The sequence below is a fragment of the Gadus morhua genome, chromosome 17, assembly GCF_902167405.1.
Source record: "Gadus morhua chromosome 17, gadMor3.0, whole genome shotgun sequence".
In the NCBI taxonomy this organism is placed as follows: Eukaryota; Metazoa; Chordata; class Actinopteri; order Gadiformes; family Gadidae; genus Gadus; species Gadus morhua.
This window is the reverse complement of record NC_044064.1, coordinates 12,825,372-12,849,890: the sequence shown is the minus strand read 5'-3', so window position 1 is coordinate 12,849,890 and position 24,519 is coordinate 12,825,372. Positions and strand designations below refer to the sequence as shown.

Below are 24,519 nucleotides of genomic sequence, written 5' to 3'. Positions count from 1 at the left end.
ACCGGAATTCCCCTTTAATTGGTTGACAGGGACACATTTATTTATTTATTTTCAAGTTGTTTGTTACATCATATAAATGTAAAACTAAAAATGGTTCTTGATGTAAAATAATTAAAGTTTAACTATAATGTTAACTATATTATATATGTATGCACTGTAACAACAACAGCAGCAAGAATCTAATGTGTAGACTATTCATTCATGAAGTGTTGATAATTCACCTCAAAGGTGTTGGTTGTACACCAGTCAGAGTACATTCTCACTCTAGAAGTATTAAATAATAAGCTCTGCGAAGTGCTACAAAGCACTGACTTGGAGTACATATTTTCTCTCTCTGGGGTTCTAGGTTTACACTGCAGGTGTAAGGAAGCACTGAATGAGTGCCCAAAAGTACCACTAATAGAGTACATTTGCGCTCTCAAAGTGTTCAAATGTAACTCTAAATTTGGAGTACATATTTTGCTCTTCTAACAGTGTTCAGCGAACACTGAACTCTTGGACCTATATATACCCAGAAATGAGTGTTAAATGTACACCCATAGAGTACAATGTACACTGTGATATTTGCTGTGTACCTGCAACGCAAACGTCAGAAACCGCAGGTAGCCTCCCAAATGGCACTACTCCTCCTCGGCAAACCAACCAAAGCAAACCACTATCAAAACCAAATTAACAACGAAATCTCAATGAACACCAAAACACTAAATTATCATTTACCAACTACAAACTTAACGTGTGTCTCCCCATTTTCTGATAATTTGAGAGCCTGTGTGTGTGTGTGTGTGTGTGTGTGTGTGTGTGTGTGTGTGTGTTTTAAGTTTCGTTTTCCAATAAGGACGCAAATAGTTTTGGATTCACTTACAATAGCCCCAACCAGAAAATCCTGTTCATGCGAAGCAAAGTAAACACATAAAAAGCGAGCCATCACCGCTCTCTCTTCTTATGTGTTGACTAGTGCGGTGCCTGTGTTAGTCAGACAATAAAAGTCCACTGCGAGCTCCAAGGTTGCATGCCTGCACTGTTTTCAGCCCTTGGCGAACAACGGACAGGTAAGACTTCATAAGTATGACTGGACCGGCAGATAATGCAGTCAAACATTCAATGAGTTTGATTACATTTTGTATGTGCATTCTTTTTCTTCAATAATGAGATGATAAATAATGTTTAAAGTTACTTATTAAAGTCAATTCTATTTTCACAACATATAGGACTAAAATACAGAGCAGGGTGTAGCAAGGAATTTGCCATGGATCGATAATCAAAGTAGTGCAGTTCTTTTTTTCCAACGTTATAACATTTCAATAGGGTTCATCTTTACATTTGTAGCCTATTGTAGGCCTACTAATGCAATTTTGCATTAGTGAATATCCATATGGCACAACAACAAAATGGTCACATATTTTTTTTAAATAAATAAAAAATGCAAGACAAACAACCCAAGCCTTTATTTCCCAGCTGAACAACATTGCAAAGCAGGTGAAGACGGCGTGGTCTGTGGCGCTAACTCTGTTCGTCTTTTTATAATACACGTTCAACCAACTTGACATACACAGGGTAACCTGACTCTCATTGGGTGCACATTGGTGCAAACTGAATGTTGGCAACGATAGGAAACCCTACTTTAACTAACAACCAAAACATCATATGGAATTCACTGAACGGAGAATATTAAATTATCGAGAAATGTCATCAGATCCAAAAGCATTTTAACGTCGAAATTAAAATATTGCGTATTCCACTGGGAATTAAAAAAAAAATCTTTGTTTAGGGAGACAGAAACTTGACTTATCCCACGGTCTGGGGGAATTCTCGATTCTGATTGGCTGCAGGGTGTGCATTAACCCCTGATATATGGACACCTACTAATTCCAGTCAAATTGTATGTTCAGCCTTGAAAATGTGAGCTGATAAATTGAAAAATGAGTTAAACTGTAATCAGACAACGCCGTTATATGCTATAGACCCTAGAGTACCTGTGGTATAAAGGTATATTCCGAATTATAAATATGTACAGTGCATAACGTTAGCTCTCCGGCTCAGGCGCGTCGTTAGACCCTGGCATTACAGGCTATAGCTCCGGATCTTTTGGGAATAGCCATTGATCACTGTGCCGTCAAAAAGTAAAATAAAATAAATAATTGATGAAAAAAGCCCCGTAGAGTATACTTCTTTATGGATGCATTACCAGTAGGCTATGGCTCATAGCTGAGCGGACAAGAATACCTCCCGTTGCCGTCCTATTTACTGGAGGAATGAACAACGTTTCCCCTGCATAGGAACCTGACGGAGTAATGATTGTTCAAATAGACCAGAAAATCCTGTTCATGATAAGTAAACACATAGAAAAAAGAGAGACAAAGATAGAGAAAGAGAGATGCATAGTGACTGGGAGGGCATGAGAGAGAGCTGTTGAAGCAGCCTCACCTGGCTCCAGTAAGACTGATTCGACTCTGGGGCAGGGGCGCCGCATCCCATTAGGCATACCAGGCAACTGCCTGGGGCCCCGCAATTGTTTGGGGGCCCCGGGCCACGGGGGGGGGGGGCCCCCTAAAGCAAAAAAAAAAAAAAAAATCGCCCCCCGTCAACAATCGCTCCATCAGCAACCTCTGCCCTGGTCATTGGCTGGGCCCAGTAAAGCCACCTAGCTTTAGTGTGGCAGTAACCTCGGTGAAAGATCTGCTGCTGCAAAGAAAACGTCCAGGGAACGCAATTTATGTTACTTTGAGTGACAGGTGGTTTGAAGGGCATTAAGGAGTTAAACACCTCTGGAATTCACAGTGGCACGCTTTGTTGAAGGCTTTGGCAAGCTTCACTTCCAGTACATGATGCAGGACTGTTGGCTGACCGACCAATAACGTTCAGCCAACATTGGTATTAGAAAGGAAGAGAGTCTTTAAAATGGGTAACAATCTTCTAAATAGTGTGCTATAATAGGAGTAGCTGTAAGCAGATAAATGTCCCTCTCCCTATCCCAGGCCGCGATGTTGTACTCTGTAGACAATAGCTATTGTATACTAGACAATAGCTGAGCTTGTGAACCCTTCTAAGTGTTTCTCCCTGCTTCCCCACCCAGAGAGAAACAAGATGGCCGCCACTCTGGATGCAGAGCAGATCCAGTGCAGCATCTGTCTGGACATCTTCTCCAAGCCGGTGTCCATCCCCTGTGGACACAACTACTGCATGCACTGCCTCGCCACCTGCTGGGCCACCCAGCAGCAGGCCCAGTGCCCACTCTGCAAGGAGGTCTTCCATCCCCGACCAGCGCTCCGGGTCAACAGAACTCTGGCCTTCATCACTGAAGCCTTCACAAGGTCGGTGTGTTTTGACGGCTGAATCGGCTGTTAAACTCAATTTCCCTTGATGCAACTTGTGTAACTCAACCCAAACCAACCCCTCTGACCCAGGGCCCTGTCAGAGAACCTTGAGGACAGGGAGGACGGCCTGCAACCGGTTCCCAGGGAAACCAAAGGCCCGGCCCGCCCCGGTCAGCAGGTTGACTGTGACGTCTGCACGGGGCTGAAGCTGGCGGCGGCCAGGTCGTGCCAGGTGTGCATGAGGTCGTACTGCGAGGCCCACCTCAGAACCCACCAGTCCGACGCAGTGCTGCGCAGACACAAGCTTGCGGATCCCGCCGCCTTCCCCACCAGGGGCCTCTGCCGGAGGCACCGGGGGCCCTTGGACATCTTCTGCCGGACAGAGAAGATGCTGGTGTGCGCCGCGTGCATCGAGACGGACCACAAGGGCCACGACGTTGTTGTCGTGGAGACGGAGGCGGGCAGGGTCAAGGTGAGGTGCAGAGCTGAGGGATGTTGAAGAGGTTGCTCCGTCATCACCTCTCAAACAAATCCAGTCCATAGTTGAACTTCTGCTTCTTCTTGTTTCAAACTTCTTCAGGTGGAGATGAAGGAGGCAGAGGAACAGCTTCTCCAGATGGTGCAGAGCAAGAGGGAGAAGGTCCAGGAGATCGCAGGCTTTCTGCACAAGGGAAAGGTGAGCGAGAAATTCACACCTTAGGCCCCACCGTTAAGGAGGTTTACGGAAAGGAAGTCAAGTCTGGTGGAGAGATGGTGGGTTACCGTCATGATTCCGTTCTATGGCTCATAAAGACAAGTGACGCCACACCGCTCCGCCCAGAGCAGTCAGGGTGAGGTGTCTTGCTCAGGGACACCTCGACACTCACAGCTAGGAGGAGCTAGGATCGAACCAGCAACCTTCCGGTTACCAGCTATCCCGCTGTATCTCCTGAGCTACAGCTTGCCCTCAGGTTTCAAGTCTGAGACGGTCGAAGGAGGTTGTGAGAATAGAGGAGATCCTGAGAAGGTGGGTGGGTGAAGTAGGATAGGGTTGAAGTATTCAAAGCCATGTAGAAGTTAAATTGGGATGTTTGTGTTTTGGGGGCGTGTGGCAGGAGTTGGCGGACAAGGAGATGCAGGCGGCGTTTGAGGAGCTGGGGGGCTTCCTCTCCGGAGTCCAGGCCGGCCTGCTGGAGGAAGAGGGGGAGGTGCTGATGGCGGCGGAGAATAAGGCAAAGGTGATGGTGGAGGAGCTTGGGGAGGAGATCACCCAACTCCAGAAGAGGCGCAGCGAGCTGGAGCAGCTACAGCACACCGAGGATCAGCTGCACCTCCTGCAGGTTGGAGTCCTCCTTCCTCCTCCTCCTCCTCCTCCTCCTCCTCCTCCTCCTCCTCTTCCTTGTTATGCAACAAACCAGAACCTCTCTGCTCCATTTCCACCTCCGCCTTTTCCTCCTCCTCCTCCTCCTCTCTCCTCATCCTAATCCTGACCACGGTGGTGAAGATTCTCTATCATCAGAATCTGGTGGGTAGAAGGGGGGTGGTTCGGCCAATTCCCCCTCTGGTGTTTCGAGGCCAGACGTTAAACTTTATTGACAAATCCAGAGTGTGATCTCCTTTCCTATGCTAGGAATCTCTCTAGAAAGTGGCAGAAAGTAATGAGCTAAAACATCCTTATTATTTTTAAAATAAGTAGTAGTGAGTCTTTACGAGTCTACTAAATCCATAACTCCGGACATTTCTCTGTCTTTCAGAGTTTTCTTTCTATGCGCGACCCACCGACCCACAGGAACTGGTCCAAGGTCCGTCTCCACGACAAAATAAACCTGGGCGGGGCGAGGAGGGCCGTCACCAAGATGGCTGCCTTCTGCAGAGAGATGGAGAGGCGGCTGTGTGCCCAAGGTAAGCCCGCTGTGTACAGATGAAACACAGCTGCAGTGTTTGGTGCTTGTTACTCTAATAATATAATGACGAGTGTGATGATAATGGTGATTATTTACCAGCCCATTCTGAACATACTTTCAATTACAAGTGATGGAGGGGAATTTTAACAGCTATGCCTAATAAACAGTGACACTAAACACATTAACGTGCTTTTTATGTTACAGAGATCCAATTGATCGGCCAGTATGCAGGTGTGTTTTTATCTCTTTTTGTATGAATGCTTTAACATCTTTCACCCAGTCTGCCTGTCTATCTGTTTAACTAAATGTCTGTCTGTCCGTCTGTCTGTCTGTCTGTCTGTCTGTCTGTCTGTCTGTCTGTCTGTCTGTCTGTCTGTCTGTCTGTCTGTCTGTCTGTCTGTCTGTCTGTCTGTCTGTCCAGATGATGTGATTCTAGACCCAGATACGGCGTGCCCTTGGTTGACTCTTTCCCCTGACGGAAAGCAGGTGAGACGGATCAGATAAGAAGAGGAATGATGATGATGAGACAGTGACAGTGACGGTGACGGTGATGGTGAGGAGGACGATAACACAGAGATGCATACTCACAAGATAACTGCTCTGTTGTTCGTCAGGTGAGCCAGAGCATCCAGAAGAACCCGAGTTGGTTGCCCAGCGACCCCCGGAGGTTCCAGACGTGTGTGTGTGTCTTGGGGACAGATCCCATCCAGCAGGGGAGACACAGCTGGGTGGTGGAGGTACGATCGTCCACTCATTTCTGAACATCTCCCCTCGCCTTGTTTCATCTCTCCTCCCCTCATCTAATAATAATAATAATACATTGCATTTTTATAGCGCTTTTCTCGCAGTCAAGCGCTTTAAATAGGAAACAAACAACTAATGAATAAACAAAAATAAATTCAAAGATGATGGGGGTTGGTCAAGGGGTAGGCAGAGGAGAAGAGATGGGTCTTGAGGTGGGACTGGAAGATGGTGGGGGACGGAGTCGCGGATATGATGTGAGTTCCAGTGCCTGGAGGATGCTCTGTCCCCAACACTGCAGACAGCTTTCCTCCCCTCATCTCTCATCCTTCCTCCGCTCATCGCTCCTTCTCTCATCTTTCCTCATATCATGTTATAAACTCATCTCTGCTCCCCTCATCTCTCCACATCTCACCTCTCCTCCTCTCATCTCTCCTGATGCCTCCACATCATCTCTTCTTACCACGCCTCACCTCATCGCTCCTCACGTTCGTTTCACGCTAAAGGTCGACACAACCTTTAACTGTCACTTTACTTTCCTCAGGTGGGGGACAAGAGTGAGTGGGACGTGGGCGTGGCCAGGGAGTCCATCAACAGGAACGGCATCATCAGGGTGGAGCCCGATCAAGGCTACTGGGCCATCTGCCGACGCAAAGGCGGGGCCGTCACCCCCTGCCCCCCCCCACTCATCCAGCCCCGCCTCCAGGCCACCGACCCCACCCGGCGGGTGTGCGTGTTCGTCGACTACGAGGAGGGCTCGGTCTCCTTCTACGACGTCGACGCCCACATGCCCTTGCACACGTTCAGCGGCTGCCATTTCACCGAGCCCCTCTACCCCTACTTTAACCCCTGTCTCCGTGACAACGGCATGAACACCGCCCCCTTGGTCATCTGCCCCGTCGAGGGCCAGATGACGGGGCAGTAGGTTGGGCCAGGGGTTGTCCCAACCTTTGCTGGCCCTTGACTGACCCCATGTTTATCAACTGCATGTTATAGTCAACCCGGTATCACGCGATTTCGTGCTCATGCGCACAAACGTTAATCTGTGTGCATCGTGTCCCAGATCAGGATTGTCCGACTTTTTTATTGCTGCACAGAACGAAATGTAAACCAATGCATTCTGAATGGGAGCGTTCTCCGACAAAAAAAAAAAAACGTCGTTCTTTAGGAGGTCTGCTTACAAATCAGAAATGTTGACATATATATAACTAGATAATAATATATACAGATATATAACTAGAGGGTGCACTGTCTCGCTCTCTCCCTCTGTCCCTCCCTTTCTCTCTTTCTCTCTCTCGTTTCGTTTTGTGGAGCATGTCAATTGTCGGAGAACGCTCCCATTCAGATTGCATTGGTTTACATTTCGTTCTGTGTAGCACTAAAAAAGTCGGACAATCGTAATCTGGGACACGATTCAATAGATTAATAACGTTTGTGCGCATGAGCACGAAATCGCGTGATACCGGGTTGGTTCTAGTACTATGTTGCTAGCTAGTCATACAGCAGACGCTTTGATGAGACATTGTGCACAACAGTTGTTCAACTGTACGATTTGGTTGTGGTCACATTTGTTGCCAGAGAGACACAGATTATTAAACTACTAAGAACTGTCTTCGAAGCTGAAGCGCTTTGGCGGTTGCCTGTGCCCCATGACCGGAAAGATCAGCATAAAAGAAGATTAAGTCCCTTATGGGAGAGATGTATCCAAGAGATATGGGTGTGGTCAACCTACCCTAGCAGACGGCAATAATACGTTTTTTCATAATGAGAATATTTCACCTCTCAGGCTACGTTTACATGATGACGGTCGAAACAGAAGACGCGAAACAGAAGACGCAAAAGTGGCGTCGCGTAGACGCCACTTTTGCATAGAATCTTCCTTCTTCTCTTATCTGCGCCGTGAAAACCAAAACATAATTACATATCCTTCTCTGTTCAGTAAAACTATCTGTACATATCCTGTACATTTCGTGGAAAGACTCCTGTAAGTTTATTAGACCTGTCAGAGCAGCTTGACGGTCCGACGCATGGAGATAATCCAACATGTTTGTTTATTACCCTGTACTGGCGCATGTATGTGACTTAAACGTGTACGCGACGTGAGCAGATCTGAGCAGTTTTGTGTCTTGGCAGTGTAGACGTAAACGCTACGGCGGAGCGTATTCAAGTTTTCCATTCTGGAGGGTGGTTTCAGTTAAAAAAAACGCTGTCACCGTCTAAACGAAAGGCACTTCTGATCAAATATTTTGTCGTTTTACCCGCAGGCGTCCTCGTGTACACGGGGCCTCAGCGTTTACCCACTGTGTCGTGGTTAACCTGAGCTCAGTCCATCGTGGTTCATAGCTGGGTACATTATCAGGACACCGATTGAGAATACCAGGATAGATGCTACTCTGTGTAATTAACTGTTTGATCATGATTCAATACTTGTGATATAATATCCCGGGGTGATTATCGTGTGTTGCGTACTCATGTCTAGGTGTGTTTGTGTCTCCAAAGCTGTGACGTTTAAGGCAGAGAGGGAGGGAAGGGTAGATGGGGAAAGTGAGAGGGATTAGAGAGAGAGAGAGACAGAGGGATGGAGTGGGAGAGAGCAGGGGAGGGATCGAGGGAGGGTGAGAGACGGAGGGGACGTGTATGTTAGAGGCAGTGTATCCCTCGAGGTACAATACAACAACCTGCAGGCTTAGAAGCGCCGGGACATTAACTTGTAGAAAGGTAGGAGTTTAAACCTTGATCTTTACTTTTCCCAGCCAAAGAAATTATGCCGATTTTCCTGTTGGATTGTACTACTGTGTTACCGTGGTTTCCCTGTGTCCTTGTATCTAATTGGTAGATTCATGTCACATGGGATGATTAGTGATTGTGCTCACCTGTGTTCTTCGACAGTTTCCCTTATGGTCGGGTCTTCATGTTTCTTTGTGTGTGTCTGTATTCGTTTGTGGGATGTTTTACTGTCATAGCACAGCGAAGCTCTGTTTTTACCCCTGCGATTTGGTTCGCCCCTTGCCTCGGTTGGCCAATGTGTGCGTGTGTTTTAATGAAATTGAACAAGTTATGAGGCTATTGTGAGGCCAACAACAGAAGTGCTGCATATATTCTGCTTATTCGCTCACGGGTTTGTTTACTGGAATAAAACTATGATTTTAAAAACTATGATGTTTAAAATCGATGATCTATGAAACTATGATTTTATTCAAACTACTAGTATGAATATTAGTTTGTAGTATAGTAGTAAAGTAGTACAGGACAGCTAAATAGTTTTTATAAAAAAATAAAATATATACAGTAGTTCTAGATATTGTATGTGTAGGAATGTGTTCCCTCATGGACATGGTGAAGGGAGGGGTGGGGGGGGGGGTCTATAATGGTTACCAACAGATGGTGGCTCAGCGGTGGGCATGCTGCAGCTCTCCCTTCCCCCCCCGGGTCCAGCTGCTCTGGTCCTCACTTTGGCCCTCTCTCCTCCAGGCTGCGGCCTCAGCTCATCACTTCCACCTCCTCTTCGTCCTCTTCCTCCATCCTCCCCCTCTTCTTCTACTCTCCTCCTTCACCTTTTCTATCCACCCTTTTTATTTCCAATATATTTCATTACTATTGTTGTGTTTGACCTTCAGATACACAGAACACATCAATGTCACTGAATGTTATCTTTGGATACTCAATGTCCCTTACTGGAAGATGACGGCATCCACGGTTTGTTTTATTTCCTCTCCAGTGTCTTACGGATATACTTAATTAAACTGCTGCCGGCAAGTTTGTGCCAAAACCTCGTATCCGGAGAGACTCGACCAACTTGTTCAACGTCAACACACCTCAATACTACTTCTCGTTGCCAACATGCCTTCCGAGATAATGTTGTTGACGTACACAGAGTGACAGCAGATATCTTTTTCTCATCGAGCAAGCCGCAGGATTTGAAGGTCCCCAGGTACTGCCTGGTAAGCCGGTTTATAATTTTGTGTAATTTTGCGTGTATCTGTCTATTGTGCATGTCCTTGTTGTACTTTCATTTTATATTTTCCCACTATCCTCTCTTCTTGACTGAGCAGTCCAACCGATTCCCGCCGGAGAAGAATAAAGTTTTCTAGATCTGAACCCGACATAGTCGCCATGGTGACCCTGGCCCCGCCTTTTCCGGCGCTTGTCCAAGCCGTGCCTCTGCTCATATTGGTGCTGGGGTTCCTCCACTGGGGGCCTCCGGCGGTCGGGGCTCAGAACGACACGGAGCCACTGGTGCTGGAGGGGAAGTGTCTGGTGGTGTGTGACTCCGCCCCCTCGGCGGAGCCCTCCTCCTCCGGCGGCGCCCTGGGCATGTCCGTCCGCTCGGGGTCGGGCCGCGTGGCGTTCTCCGCCGTGAGGAACACCAACCACGAGCCCTCGGAGATGAGCAACCGCACCATGACCATCTACTTTGACCAGGTGGGGGGGGGGTTCATGACCATCTACTTTGACCAGGTGGGGGGGGGGGGGGGGGTTCATGACCATCTACTTTGACCAGGTGGGGGGGGGGGGGGGGGGTTCATGACCATCTACTTTGACCAGGTGGGGGGGGGGGGGGGGGGGGTTCATGACCATCTACTTTGACCAGGTGGGGGGGGGAGGGGTTCATGACCATCTACTTTGACCAGGTGGGGGGGGGGGGGGGGGTTCATGACCATCTACTTTGACCAGGTGGGGGGGGGAGGGGTTCATGACCATCTACTTTGACCAGGAGGGGAGGGGGGGGGGGGAGACATGACTATCTACATTGACCAGGTGGGTGGAGGAGGGGGGGGGGGGTCCATATACTAGGCGTCAACATGGCGTCCCTCTCTGGTCTAGTAGTCTATGTGCGTGAGAGTAAATACCTGTAACACCTAATTAGAGTACAAGTAATTAAACATAAGAACTGTCTACTCTATCGGCCATGTTAGATCCTGGTCAACGTGGGCGGCCATTTTGACCCAGCACGGAGCATCTTCGTGGCTCCCAAGAAAGGAGTCTACAGTTTCAGCTTCCATGTGGTCAAAGTTTACAACCGACAGACGATACAGGTGAGAGGGAAGACAATTCAACTACAATGGCAGGGCTATTTGACAGCTAAAGAAAGCCTAGACAGGAAATGTCACTGCCGACATGTGTCCGACTTGGCAGTGACATAATGAATCGAGTAATTAAGGACCACACCTGATCATTATCCTGCTCGTTGTCCTGATTGAGTTTTCCCTGTCCTTCTTTTCTCTCTGCTATTTAAGTTCACCCCACCTGTTAGCCCTCTGTCAGATCGTAACACTGTCCCAGTGCTTTTCACTTTTTGGATTTTTCATTTTGGAACTCTCCGTGGATCTTTTGTGCGGGGCCTGCCTGTAATTCCAACACCTCATTGTTCCGACGTCTCAATGGTCCGAAATATTTCCCATTAGATCGACGATGGTTCAATATGCTGAATAGGCCTACATATAACGAGTTTTATTTAACATAGGCCTATATATCACGTTCCAATGAATATTGGAGAGCAAAGTGACAACGCTTCACTTCATTTCGACAGGGTGTTTCAGCCCCATGGACAGAGAGCGTAGGTCTAATTCTCAACAGACACACACACACACACACACACACACACACACACACTGGGAAAAGTATTAGTCCTTGTATAACGTGCGCTTCATAAATTCACCTCTTGTGACCGTTCAAGCCCACAGCAACAGTCTGGCTTGCTGAAGATCACTGCTGGAACTTGGCCTATCGTCTTTTATTTTTGGTTTCATAATCACACATGTGGAATTGCGCCTTTGACTATTCGGCGTATTGAACCGTCGGCCTAATGCGCCTCCTTTTTGAAAAGTTGGACAAACGGACCTTCGGACCAATGGGTTCCGTTTTCGGAACATTGAACCATCGGTATAGTGGCATGTCGATCTAATGGGAAATATTTCGGACCATTGAGACGTCGGAACAATGAGGCGTCGGAATTACGGCATGGCACCCTTCTGTGCGGTACACTTTTGACTTCTAACTTTGACCTTTGACCTGTTTGCCCTTTTGTTCCAGTCCTGAAGAAAAGAAAAAAATATTGACTATAGCATCTGGTCTGCTCCTTGGTCCTTAGCTGCAACCCCCCAAAGCCTTGTTTCCACCGGGACGTAAGCGCCGCGGAACGGCTGCGCCGCGGTCACCGCCACTCTAATCAATGAGAGCATTTCCACCGGGCGCGCTGCGGAACGTCTCAGCAGCGTCCCAGGAGCGGGGCGCGGCACCGCAGCTTTACCATTCCGTAGCGCTGCTATTTTCGACGCGAGCCGTTGCTGAACCGCGTCAATTTCAACAGAGCGGATCAGCCGGGCAGGAAATGAAAAAGGAAAGCCATAGAGCATCCGGTCAATTTTCAAAATAAAACACAATACTCAGCTCGTAGCCTATCACAACTTCACATCAACATTACGTCATGACCGGTGGAACCAGGTCAGCAGTCAATCAATCAAAGGGGCTCAGAGGGTCGGCAACATGGACGACGAGAGACTCATTGTCGAAGTGGAGCAACATAAAATAATTCATGCAATAAAGCATCCTTTTTATAAGGACAATGTCAGAAAGGACAAAGCCAGGCATTTAATTGCAGTAGTTTTGGGAGTGGAAGGTGAGTACATTAGGTTTAGGATTATCGCATGATCTCGTGATCTTGCGTGAATACGGCTGGCTCGCAAGGCAGCGCTACGCTGCCGTTCCGCGCCCGGTGGACATATACGCGGGGCAGAGTTCGCAGCCGTTCCGCGGCCCGGGCGTCCCCGGTGGAAATCAGGCGTAACGGTACGATCCGACAAAGGGCTAACAGGTGGGCTGAACTTAAATAGCAGAGGGGAAACAAATCATTGGCAGAGAGAAAACAAGGGACAGGGAAAACTCAATCAGGGCAACGAGCAGGCTATAACACACAAACAACTTGCGTGGAGCGAAACGTGGCCGAGCGTTTCACGTACATAGCCAGCGCCCGCACAGGGCACAGGAGATGCAACTCCGCCTCCGCCTCACTAGAATGAGGCGGGGGGTGAAAAGCCTCAAGCACAATATCTCTCGACCGGAAAGAACTATTAATGTTCTTAGGGAGGAACGCAGGATTAGCTCTGAGCAGCGCAAAGGAGCTGTCCTCGTTTATCAACAAGCAGCTCGGGCTGACAGACTGAGCGGTCAGCTCGCAGCCAATAAGAGCGCCGTTTTAAAGGACAGGGCATCCAAAGGGGCCTGAGACAGAGGCTCGAAAGGGTCCCTGGACTACCCGCGCAACACGGTGGGGAGATCCCAGCGTGGTGTAGGCACGCGCAAAACAGGCCTAACCCGTCTAGCCCCACGCAAGAACCTCTTGACCAGTGGATGGCTGAAGATCTGTCCACCATCACAGCCCGCATGGCCAGCCGAAACAGCTGCCGCATAGACCTTGATAGTGGAAAAAAGCCACAAAAAAAAGAAAAAAAAGCGTGGTTCCTGTCACACCGATCAGAGAAAGCGCACCACTTCGCCGCATAGAGGGAAGAAGTAGAAGGCGCACGAGCGCCCTGAATAGTGTCGATAACCGCTTCAGGCAAACCTTTGCCCTGCAGGATCAACCTCTCAGGAGCCAGACCAACAACCGTCCCGATACATCGGGCGGTTGGAAAAGGGGCATAAGTAAACTACATTGGTACTATATTATAACATAGTACTACCTGATCCTCCCCCCAGGTGAGCCTGGTCCTGAACAGCTGGCCGGTGCTCTCTGCCTTCGCGGGGGACCAGGATGTGACCCGGGAGGCGGCCACCAACGCCGGGCTGGTGCTGATGGAGCGGGGGGACAAGACCTCCCTCAAGCTGGAGAGAGGCAACCTGATGGGGGGCTGGAAGTACTCCACCTTCTCCGGCTTCTTGGTCTTCCCTTTGTAGGTGTGGGGGGGGGGGGGGGGGGGGGGGGGGGGGGACTTGAGGATGACAGGGGGGCGTTGTAGTGGACTGGTTGGATGAGGGTTTGAGGTGGGGGAGGAGCTGCTGGCGGTGGACCGGGTGGATGTGGGTTTGAGGTGGGGAATGAGGTGGTGGTAGCGGGGTTGAGGGTGGATGGAGGAGTGGAGGATGGGGATGTGATGGTGACAGAGGTGGTGGTAGGGGAGGTGGTGGTCCAACCCGGATTGGGTGGATGGAAGGGTGGTGGACGATTTTGATTTAACCTCTGTTTCCAGATCGATGAAATGTATTGATTCTGCTCTATATGGACATTATTCTGTTTTACGTCTGCTATTTATTGATCCTTCTCTTCATTTATTTTGACGCATGATTTGGTAAACAGGTTTAGTACATACTGTAGCATAAAAACAATATCAAATATGATATATATAATACAACCAAGTGGAAATGTAATTTATGCTTTGAAAATAAAAACTCCATTCATCAATCAATTCCAGTATTTATACATCGGCCTCTGAACCAGTCCGTCTCCATGGTGACAGCTGTTCATTCTACAAATAACAAGCGCCCCGCTGCTTGGAGAACAGAAAGACCTTGACTCCGCGCAATTGACTCACAGATACATCACACAAAAGGCCCCCTCAGACATACACACCCAGTACTGCCCTAAAACAACCCCACCTAAACGTAAGGTACACCTATATGATACCGTCTCCGAACTCCAACCACCATGTTAGCTTATGCTTGTTTACGTTCCCCATTAGATACCACAGAGAGCTGACCCTTTACCACACACACAGAGCTTCCTGTTGCCGTAGCGTGTCCTGGTGCTTCATGGGACGTGACTCTGCGGGGGGCTCCAGTGACAGATGGATCGTGGGTGAGCGAGGGGGCAGAGTGGGAACTGATGCCGAGTGAACCCTGGTCGCTCCAGGGTGCCATGGTAGCTCTCTCTACTACCCTGGGGCTCGACCAACACAGTCTGTCCACACTGATCTGGCTCAATGGCCCTGAGTGTGTGACAGAATCTTCTAAGCTATTTAGAGCGGTTTATTTTAGACTCGGTTTATTTTAGACTTACTTCCCAAAATGAACAAACACACAAGAACACAAGAAAACAAAATAATCATAAAGGCCTCACAGATAGGCAGATAGACAATTACAGCAAAGTCATTAATTTAGCCTGAAAAATAACAGATCATTAGAAAACCATGAATTTACTTTTAACAGGAAAGATTTTAGCATTTTCCGGGAACCAGCCTGATAAAAACAAGTTGATGTTCGATTTACAATTAACCCTATATCATAATGTTCAGCTTGTGTAAGGCTTTTTTCTTTTAATCAAAGGTTTATTAGAGATGATTGCAAGAAAATCGTAAAACATGAAGAGTGAATCCAGTCCATTGAATTGAATGAAATGCAAATAATATGCTGCAGTTAGTATAAAAAAACGAATAGAACTTTTTTTCTGGCAAAATATGAGTTTCAGTGGCGGGGAAAGGTAAAGATCATCCCAGGTGATCCAGAGTCAGTGTTCTCCTGTGGGTGCTCCGTGGCCTTTTGAGTTGGGACGTGTGCTGTTGAACCTCGGGGGTGCTGTTGGGTGCCGCCTCCTCTCTGCTAACTCGTCGCTGATGTGCATGTAGTTACCGTCGCCTCTCTGAAAAAAACTCACGTGGCTGTTTTTGATGGATAGGGGTCGCTGCTCGGGATTGGAGAACTGGCGCTACAAACCAATCGTTGGAAACAACGAAAAACAATCAGCAACAATCAACAATCAGCATGAAACACCCACTCCAGCAACATTCAGATGCAACAAACTATAGTCAACAACCAACCAGAAACAACCAACAGCAATCAACTGCAATCAGTAACAATCAACCGAAATCAGCAACAGCCAACAGCAATCAGCAACAACCAACAGCAATCAGCAACAACCAACAGCAATCAGCAACAACCAACAGCAATCAGCAACAACCAACAGCAATCAGCAACAACCAACAGCAATCAGCAACAACCAACAGCAATCAACAACAACCGACAGCAATCAGCAACAACCGACAGCAATCAGCAACAACCGACAGCAATCAGCAACAACCGACAGCAATCAGTAACAATCAACTGTAATCAGTAACAATCAACTGTAATAAGTAACAATCAACTGTAATCAGTAACAATCAACTGCAATCAGTAACAATCAACTGTAATCAGTAACAATCAACTGTAATCAGTAACAATCAACTGCAATCAGTAACAATCAACTGTAATCAGTAACAATAAACTGCAATCAGTAACAATCAACTGTAATCAGTAACAATCAACTGCAATCAGTAACAATCAACTGCAATCAGTAACAACCAACAATAATCTGCAACCATTCGGCCACAATTCGGTCAAAGAACCGAAAATGATTAATGACAATCGGCAACAATAATCAGCAACGACCAACAGCATTGGACACCAATTCCGCAACAATCAGCAAACTCAACTACATCAGCTTCTATGGACAAAATCAACTACAATCATTAAAAAAGAAAGGCAAACATTTAACCACAACAACAAGGACCATTGAAGCAGCTCACCTGGTACGGTGACCCTGGTGCGGTAGGTCTAGCTGTGGCTTCCGGTTGTGGATTCGGAGCGTGGTTGAGGTTCAAAGAGGACCCTGACTCCGTATTGGTTGATGTACTGATAAGTTTGGTTTCAGAGAAGCTCATTGGCTGAGATGAGGGCTTTTCTAGATAGCAGAGAACATCATCTAAGTGGGTTTAAACATTCTTATCATGTCTGTGATGGTTTTGTATTTTCAGTGATTTAATATTTTGTAGTTTTCTCTCATTGCAGTGGCCAGGCAGTGAAACACCAACCACGACTTCGCCTTTAAAAGTGTTTACCTGTGCCACACTTCTTCCTGGTTAGATCATCAGCCGTCTCCTTAAAAACAAAATGGATGTTGAGGCATATTTCTGTCTGATTCCTGCTAGGTCAATTTGATTGCGACAAATAATGGCTCCTCTTAATGTAACACACTCTCGGTTTTCTTAAATATTCACACATGTTTAGATATTTGATGTTGATTTTTATTTTAAATGTATAAGCCAATAAACAACAAGACAATAGTCATCCAGTTGACTATTATGAGGTCCTAGTCCTTATGTGTAAAGATAGGCTTCTGCATCGCATATCAATAAAATAAATAAAAGTAGTCTGACTGCTACACAAAAAGCTCAGCTTACACAAAGTTGAATGGTGCAACTGTAGGCCTATACCTGAACTGGTGGAGGGCCTGTTATGTCGTCCATTCGCACATTTATGGCTGATGCTGTGTGAAAGAAAGTAGAAGAAAGTGAATTAAGAATAATATTACATTATATTGCCTGAAGCCCTGTTGTGTAAAACGAAAAATCATTTAAAGAATTAAGTATATTATTCAGTGCTATATTTGTTTGTATTTAGCGAGCCAGCTAACTATAGCAAGCAAGCTGACAAAATAGTTAAAGGTTGTATAGGTGATTTGCTTTTTTGGCCATTTTTGCAAAATTACTTGAAATCCTTATCATAACCCGCTTACAGCCACTGAGTTAGAAGTACTGACATGAAAATTAAAAAAGTCAATCATCTGTGGAACGGGCAGGGCTCGAAAAACTCCAGCCAATCATTTCCATTGCCACCGAGTTGCATTGGACAGTAAGCACGTCAATCAAACGGTCGTACTGCACTCCCCCTCCCCCGCGCCCGGCGCGCGACCCCTTCGTGCAGTACTCGTGACCCAGAGCTCGTGACCCAGAGCAAGCTCCTGTTTGTTGTTATCCTGCGGTAGCTACTGGAACTAGTTAATCCACATTTGGACCTAGCAGTAGAAGACAATTTCGATGGCAGACAAGACGCCACCATCCCCACCACCACCACCACCACCAGCAAAGAGAAGGAAAACTCTTTTTCAGAGAGTAATTGATAATAAAAACGCTGAAAGAGAAAAACTGAAATCAAGAATAATCCTAGGCGCTGCTTTCGAACGTTGGCGGCAACTGAAGGACGAGAAGGGTCTAAAAACCGATGCTTGTGTGGCGGTTGACCTAGTTTCAAAGTTTATACCGTTTATACTCGGTAATACCGGTGTGGAGACGAGTGTATTACTCGGTGTGAAAATGTCCACACCGCGGCAACCCTAGTGAAAACCAGGACTTCCAATACAATTATATGAAACAAACATACATTTTCTAAAAATAGTAATGATTTATGTGACCGTTTAATGTTTATAACATCTGGTCCAACCATTGCAGCGAGAACGTATTCTCAGCAGGGGGTGCTGGGAAAAAAAACAACTCAGCCTGCACTAGACTCGCAACTCGTTACATTGATAAAAAAAGATGTATAGCAGCGCAGCTCAATTACACCAGTGCATGCGCGGACAGTTGAAAATCGATCGTTCACATCCAGCTGCTCACAGAACAAGTTTAGGGCACCACCGCTACCCTCACACTTTTTCATATAACCTTTCTTCAGCACTAGGTCATATGAGCATTAAATAAATGCTGCGTCTCAAAATGCCTTGGACAGCAGCGAGGATGACTCGCTTTGCCACGGGCCGAAACAGTTCGGAGCGACCACAGCCAGAGCGAACACAGCGGGGCAGAGGAGTGTCAGGAATAGTCTTTGGTGTACACATCAGTACGGCCTATTTGCACTACTGTTTAGTGGCAATGCAGTGTTTTATTCGATGCCTTTTTATTCACGTATATTATTTCAATGAATACAATTTATTTATTCATAAAAAACGGATCTGGTCTTCAAATCTTTTTTCCAAATATAGGTCGTCTTACAATGGGGTTTGTGTTTATATTCGGACCAATACGGTACAGCGGGCGCTCACATGACGTTAAGCATTTCCTGGTGCATAATGTGACGCTTCAGAACCTAAAATCCCGTTTCTCCCCCTTGACACGACAACACATAACCGGCGTTTTCAGAAATCTCCACTTTGGCCGGAGTTTTTAGAAATGATCGTTTTCTGTGATAAGACAGGGCCTCGGACAGGGGGTGTTGCAGCACCCCCAGCACTCCTACTTCCCGCGGTACTGGGTGCAACTTACAGCTGAATGTAGTGCCATGTTGTTAAACGAAAACCTACGCTAGCCTGGCTCGCTCTCGCGCATCTCTGTTCGCGCTCGTGCATGATTGCGCGTCCAGGTACTTGGAATGGGTGGAGTCAGAGTCAGCGTTGAAGGAGAGGGGGTAGGACCATTTGAGTTGTGTATTTTCAAAATCTGCTGGCGTTTCGCAAATCACCTACCCAACCTTTAAGCTAGCACATCGAATGGGCTAGCCAAGTATAAAAAATCGAATTGTGTGTCTTATTGTGCAACAGGCCAACAAACAAATGTGTATTTTGTTCACGTTTTACTTTTACTCAGGGGTGATGCTGCAAAATAAATAACATAATTATGGTTCAGATTAATAACTAATCTTTCATTGTGTACGATTGAAAAGATATAGAACCAACATGGCTGGGTTATGTGAAGCTCTGTGAGTCCATCCGAGATCTTTCGTTCTTCTCTATTTGTGTCCTAGAAATAGGAACAGAGAAAATATAAGGATGAGAATGGGTGGAATACAGTAAAAGCAAAAAAAAAGAGAAATAAATAAAGCAAAAACAATAGCAAAAAAGAGAAGGATAGTCTACTCTAGGATTGAGATAATATGTGATACGTGGGCAAAAAGGGCAGAACAAACGGGCAAAACAACAACAAAGGAAAATTGAAAAATAGCATTGTCAGAGACAGGAACACACTTTGTACTTGATGGCAAGATTTGTGCTGTGTCATCAACCCGGTTCCGAGGCTTCAGAATAGTTGTGTGGGGTTAGAGGTTGTGTCTCGAATGCTGCATTACCAGTAGGGCCTGCGTGGAGTGGATGGCACTGGTGATGCCAGACTTATGAAGGTCATACTGCTGCTCAGTCACAGAAATGCAGTCTATAGAAAAATACAAATGAACTGAGAAATCAATGGACAAGATGGCTTAAAATTAAAATTTGTCCAGACGGAGTAGACAGAGTCTGTGTAGACGGAGTAACCAAACACAAATTTACAACTTCAGGGGCAGCGCAATCTCTAGTGTAATCTGTGCTATTGCAAATCCAGTATGGGGATTGGTTTAAATAGATGACCTGATCCCCTGGCAACAGTTCGAGCCAATCAGAAACAGAGATTCTAGTCTATACCTGATTGAAATCTTTTCATTTCTCCAAATTACCCCCCCAAAAATAATTAAATCATTCTACACTGTTCCATTTAGTTTTGTCTTTTATTTTATACACAGCGAGTGTGTTCAGTGTTACACAGTGGAAGGAGTCCTACCCAGGAAGGATGGCCTTTGTTGGGGTACACTGTCCCAGCACCAGGCCATCATGTCCACCAGCGGCCTCAGACCCTCAGTCTGGCCTGGGTCGATACTCTCCAGGGGGGGGCGGTCCCCTTCTGGGACCCGGAAACGCACGAGGCTGGAGATGACATCTGCAGGGCGAAGTAGACCACCCGGAGGGAGGAGAACCGTTGTGTTATCTGTCTGACTACAATGTCTCTGCAGCACTGATGAGCGACGGAAGAGAGATGGAACTCACGTTTGTATGGCTTTTGACCCGTCAGAATGGACCACAGCAGGATTCCATAGCTGAAACAAAAATAAACACACCGCTGAACTAAGCGCACATCACCACAACGCCTTGTAAATCAACAGATACTGTGATTTGGCGCGGCACAACGGGAATGTCTTGGTTTTGAGCGCTTAAAAAGGCAACTCCCAAAATCATGTGCTACGGAGGCCCATTGTGTTGCCTGAACGTGTGCCTGCCTAAGGTGTGTATACTTAATGGATAAGTGCACGTGCCAAAACAAATCTAGGGACGAATGGATAGGCGTTCTGTTGCAGGATGCCCGACAAGAACTTAACGTGGACGCTGAGTTTGACGAGCTTCATATGTACTGCTAGAATGAGAAACCCTCTAAAATAACAAAAGAGTGGCATCACACTCCACGCCCAACTTCACGGGCCCTTCCTCCGGTGTTGAGTGTGCGAGCGTGACAGGGGGAGGGGGGGGGGGGGGGGGGGGGGCAGAGGGGGATCGCAGTATGAAAGGGGCGCAGTATGTGAGTGTCTGTTTTCATGCTAAACATGCTCAGCTGTACCTGTACATGTCCGAGGAGCGAGAGGGCCTGTAGTCCCTCCCGAAGGCCTCGGGGGGCATGTAGCTGGTGGTCCCGCCGTCCTCCGCGCTGCCCACCTTGGACTTCCGACTCATGCTTTGTGAGATCCTTGCCAGACCGAAGTCCGTCAGCTGTGAGGGAGGACGAAGGGGTCCTTACATTACTGTTGCCATAACAAGAGCTTGAAGTTGACCGTAGCTAGCCGCTGAGCGTAGCAGGCCGCCGGGCCTTTGCCCAGAAGCCTGGGACTCGCCTTGACGTTCAGGCCAGAGTCCAGCAGCACGTTGCTGGGCTTCAGGTCCATGTGGAGCATCGGAGGAGAGAGGGTGTGGAGGAAGTTCATGCCAAGGGCCACTTGGTAAGAGAGCCTGAAGGCCAAAGGCCAGGGCGGGGGCCCACGCAGGACGCCCTGTAACAAGACGGCATTAACTGCTGAATAATGCAACAGACAATATATCTGCAGCGCTGAAGGGAATTAAGATATAGGGAGCAGCGTGTTATGGTTGGTTCGTATCGCTACAGGTACGAAAACATCCCGCCAAATGTCCCTAATTCACAAAGAAACGGAGAACCTCCTGAACTGGTTTACTAGTTTCAGCAAAGACGAAGCATTCAATTTGTCCCCTGGCGTGCAGTTTTAGATGTATAAATGATCAGGAACATTACTTGCTAATGAGTTTCAACATAACACATTTGCCTCGATTGTTTTCCGGTAAGTGAACTTGTTCCCTTGCGTCCTTCACGGTGGGACAGGAAGTGACAGGGGGGTGGCCGGTCTCACCTGGAGGTCTGCAAGGGAGCCCTGCTCCATGTAGTCCATGACCAGGCCCAGGATGGAGGGTCCGCCGGAGGGCAGCCGGCCCTGGAAGACCCCGGAAACCCTCACCACGAAGGGGCTCTCCCCCCGACGCATCAGCTCTGCCTCCCGCCGCAGGGCTGAGCTCGACCTGGAGGGGGAGAGGGGGAGAGGGACAGGGGAGAAGGGGAGAGGGGGAGAGGGATGGGGGAGAGGGGGAGAGGGACGGGGGAGAGGGGGAGAGGGACGGGGGAGAGGGATGGGAGAGAGGGGGGAGAGGGACGGGGGAAAGAGAGGTTGGGGAGTTAGGGAGGAGAGGGAGATGGGGATGATGGGGGTAATGGAGAGAGAGAGAGCAACAGAGAGAGAGAGAGAGAGAGAGAGAGAGAGAGAGAGAGAGAGAGAGAGAGAGAGAGAAAGAGAGAGAGCGAGAGAGAGAGAGAGAGAGAGAGAGAGAGAGAGAGAGAGGGAGAGAGAGAGAGAGAGAGAGAGAGAGAGAGAGAGAGAGAGAGAGAGAGAGAGAGAGAGGGAGAGGGAGAGAGAGAGAGGGAGAGAGAGGGAGAGGGGGAGTGTGTGTGTGTTTGTGTGAAGGATGAATATTGAGCCTCACTTGGACCATGGTTGGTCGAAATTAGAATAGAATAGCCGGTAACACAGGGGGAAAAGATTAATTCAATGTACGTTGCATTAGTATGAAAGCATATTAATGTCATTATTGGATATGATTGTTATAAGTGTTTAAAAATATTGTTTTGTCATTTTTATTTGGTGTGAATTCAGCACTTTATGAAACAGTGTAGTGTACATACCCGTCGTCATAGTGGAGGATCTTAATGGCAACGTCCCAAGCCCAGCGAACATGCCTGGCTTTAAAGATCTGTCCGAACCCCCCAGAGCCAATCACCTCCCACCTAACCAGGCTCTCTTCATCACACACCGGAATATGGCACTGGTTTTGTTCCATGGTTCACTAATATATGGAAAAATCTCTCATGTCATGTTTGGAGTAATTATGCATCGTCAGTCGCTCTAGGCCAGGGGTCGGTAACCCTAGCCACCACTGGCACGTGGCAGCATAATCATTGGCACGCTTAAAATTTTTTAAAATTAAATTAAAAAAAATATTTTTTATTTTATTATTATTATTAAAAAATGTCACCCCACAATACGGCAGCTGAATTATTACTACTGATATTTTTTGCACTTTATTCTGTTTTGGGCATTTCCTCCCAGTGCAAATATGATAAAATGATCTAAACTTCTCATCTATTCTTGTTTTTTACATTTCTCACAGTGCAACTATGTTTTTGAATGAGTTTCTGAAAGTGGTGTTTTTAGATGGGACATATGTAATTATAATTTGTAAGCCCATGTAGCAAATATAACAACAAAAAAAACATTAAAAATGTTGATGCATGATTGTGGACTATATGGAAATAAGACAATTCCAGGTCTTCTGGAAATGTTTTTGGTCGCTGTGTCATAATTCAGCTTAATATTGAATATATTGTTGCTAGAGATAATGTCAAAAAAAATGTCAAACTGGCACTGCATGTTGAAAAGGTTGCTGACCCCTGTAGCCTAACTAGGCCTACATTGCCCTGGTGCTATTATCAAGTTGATTATTCACATTTTGAAGCAAGGGCGCCCCCATCTGTTCAAATATGGTAATATTCCGTAATTCATATTACATTGATTGAGGCCTCCATATTAAAAGGATACCAGGTTAATGTTACATACTTAATCCTGATTAGCCAATAACGTTCTAGGAGTAGGCATTTTAGTTCTTAAACGACACCTCTGCCTGTTAACTTTCTGTAAAAAGCAACAATGTTTTTGATGAAAGAAACACGTATCTAATCGTTGTTAGTAAATGTGTTTTTTACGGAGAATAGGCCTACATCTCCGGGTTGAAGTTTGGCGGTGGAGAGCCACCGAAATAGGCCGTGCATTACTTTCCGATACCTGGAAACTCCGTGGTGGTTTATTACATTATTAAAACCAATGCGCCTCATCATGGCCGCATTGGGCTATAGGCCCATTTCAACTTGTATTTACCATTGATACCTCCAATCGAAACCAAATGCAAGAAGACAGCAACAATATGCCTGGTTGTAATCAATAGTTCATCGTTTAATTAAACCCGTCAAACAAAGAATTGTAACTAGAGCCATACGTTTCATGGCAACCTTTTTCGGTCACGTAAGTAACAAAGTTTCTAAGCATATTTTTTTCCACAAATGCCGTCAACAAATCAAACCTCACCTGTAAACGGATCATCTGGGAGATTTTAGGATTCAGGCCTAAGTAGATATTTTTTGACAAGGAAAATTGAATTAGGTGAGGTTCTCTCACCTAATATATATGTAGGCACCATTGAATAAAACGAGAAGTGAAACTGATTAAGTCCATCCCACAAGTTCCACTTCTGTGTGTTTTTTATGGTTTGCACATTGCACCCCTTTCACCTCAACGTGATTTGAAAGGATCATATTTGATTTAATTAATTAATTAATTTCCATTTAATTGACAAATCGGATATAAATCACTTAATAAATTATAATAACTACACTATTAATAAATAATTCACTAACTATGATTTAATAATTATTTCTGTCGGTTCACAATACTAATTTTCAAGCCCAGCATTAAGTCTCCCTCTCTTC

The 24,519-nt window shown here is 46.6% G+C and overlaps 3 protein-coding genes and 1 long non-coding RNA gene across 5 annotated transcripts; 3 read left to right on the top strand and 1 right to left on the bottom strand.

Moving 5' to 3' along the window:
- The first annotated feature begins 826 nt into the window (after positions 1 to 826).
- On the top strand, positions 827 to 7,016 carry LOC115529121 (nuclear factor 7, brain-like). The gene is made up of 10 exons (XM_030337610.1): positions 827 to 1,049; positions 3,074 to 3,311; positions 3,405 to 3,786; positions 3,895 to 3,990; positions 4,409 to 4,633; positions 5,048 to 5,195; positions 5,402 to 5,428; positions 5,619 to 5,683; positions 5,812 to 5,934; positions 6,483 to 7,016. The coding sequence occupies exons 1-10, from the start codon at positions 1,010 to 1,012 to the stop codon at positions 6,861 to 6,863; spliced, it is 1,725 nt and encodes a 574-aa protein (XP_030193470.1). The 5' UTR covers positions 827 to 1,009; the 3' UTR covers positions 6,864 to 7,016.
- A 1,501-nt stretch (positions 7,017 to 8,517) lies between these two features.
- Positions 8,518 to 13,840, top strand: si:dkeyp-74b6.2 (cerebellin-1). Of its 2 annotated transcripts, none has more exons than XM_030337613.1 (5): positions 8,518 to 8,656; positions 9,657 to 9,869; positions 9,991 to 10,360; positions 10,855 to 10,974; positions 13,637 to 13,840. In XM_030337613.1, the coding sequence occupies exons 3-5, from the start codon at positions 10,052 to 10,054 to the stop codon at positions 13,832 to 13,834; spliced, it is 627 nt and encodes a 208-aa protein (XP_030193473.1). In that variant the 5' UTR covers positions 8,518 to 8,656; positions 9,657 to 9,869; positions 9,991 to 10,051; the 3' UTR covers positions 13,835 to 13,840. The 2 variants fall into 2 exon arrangements, with proteins under 2 accessions (XP_030193473.1, XP_030193472.1); XM_030337612.1 differs by having other exon boundaries at positions 8,522 to 8,656; positions 9,657 to 9,879.
- LOC115529127 (uncharacterized) lies at positions 13,841 to 15,051 on the top strand. Its single transcript, XR_003973457.1, has 2 exons — positions 13,841 to 13,980; positions 14,044 to 15,051. It is a non-coding gene; the product is annotated as an uncharacterized LOC115529127 (long non-coding RNA).
- Positions 14,335 to 24,271, bottom strand: ripk3 (receptor-interacting serine-threonine kinase 3). The gene is made up of 13 exons (XM_030337611.1): positions 24,119 to 24,271; positions 22,663 to 22,823; positions 21,839 to 22,004; positions 21,311 to 21,466; positions 21,040 to 21,188; positions 20,475 to 20,524; positions 20,212 to 20,367; positions 19,745 to 19,827; positions 19,356 to 19,419; positions 17,122 to 17,174; positions 16,747 to 16,786; positions 16,435 to 16,589; positions 14,335 to 15,578 (listed from the first exon to the last, which is right to left on the bottom strand). The coding sequence occupies exons 2-13, from the start codon at positions 22,815 to 22,817 to the stop codon at positions 15,381 to 15,383; spliced, it is 1,425 nt and encodes a 474-aa protein (XP_030193471.1). The 5' UTR covers positions 22,818 to 22,823; positions 24,119 to 24,271; the 3' UTR covers positions 14,335 to 15,380.
- Positions 24,272 to 24,519: the final 248 nt, after the last annotated feature.

Coding starts and splice junctions, on each gene's coding strand:
- LOC115529121 (XM_030337610.1), top strand. CDS start 1,010: ATGCCTGCACTGTTTTCAGCCCTTGGCGAACAACGGACAG. Junction 3,787..3,894: donor CGGAGGCGGGCAGGGTCAAG/GTGAGGTGCAGA, acceptor AAACTTCTTCAG/GTGGAGATGAAGGAGGCAGA. Junction 5,935..6,482: donor GACACAGCTGGGTGGTGGAG/GTACGATCGTCC, acceptor TACTTTCCTCAG/GTGGGGGACAAGAGTGAGTG.
- si:dkeyp-74b6.2 (XM_030337613.1), top strand. CDS start 10,052: ATGGTGACCCTGGCCCCGCCTTTTCCGGCGCTTGTCCAAGCCGTGCCT. Junction 10,361..10,854: donor TGACCATCTACTTTGACCAG/GTGGGGGGGGGG, acceptor CGGCCATGTTAG/ATCCTGGTCAACGTGGGCGG. Junction 10,975..13,636: donor ACAACCGACAGACGATACAG/GTGAGAGGGAAG, acceptor TCCTCCCCCCAG/GTGAGCCTGGTCCTGAACAG.
- ripk3 (XM_030337611.1), bottom strand. CDS start 22,817: ATGGAACAAAACCAGTGCCATATTCCGGTGTGTGATGAAGAGAGCCTG. Junction 17,175..19,355: donor GCTTCACATAACCCAGCCAT/GTTGGTTCTATA, acceptor TCTTTCACACAG/CATCAGCCATAAATGTGCGA. Junction 16,787..17,121: donor CAGGCCCTCCACCAGTTCAG/GTATAGGCCTAC, acceptor TTTGTTTTTAAG/GAGACGGCTGATGATCTAAC.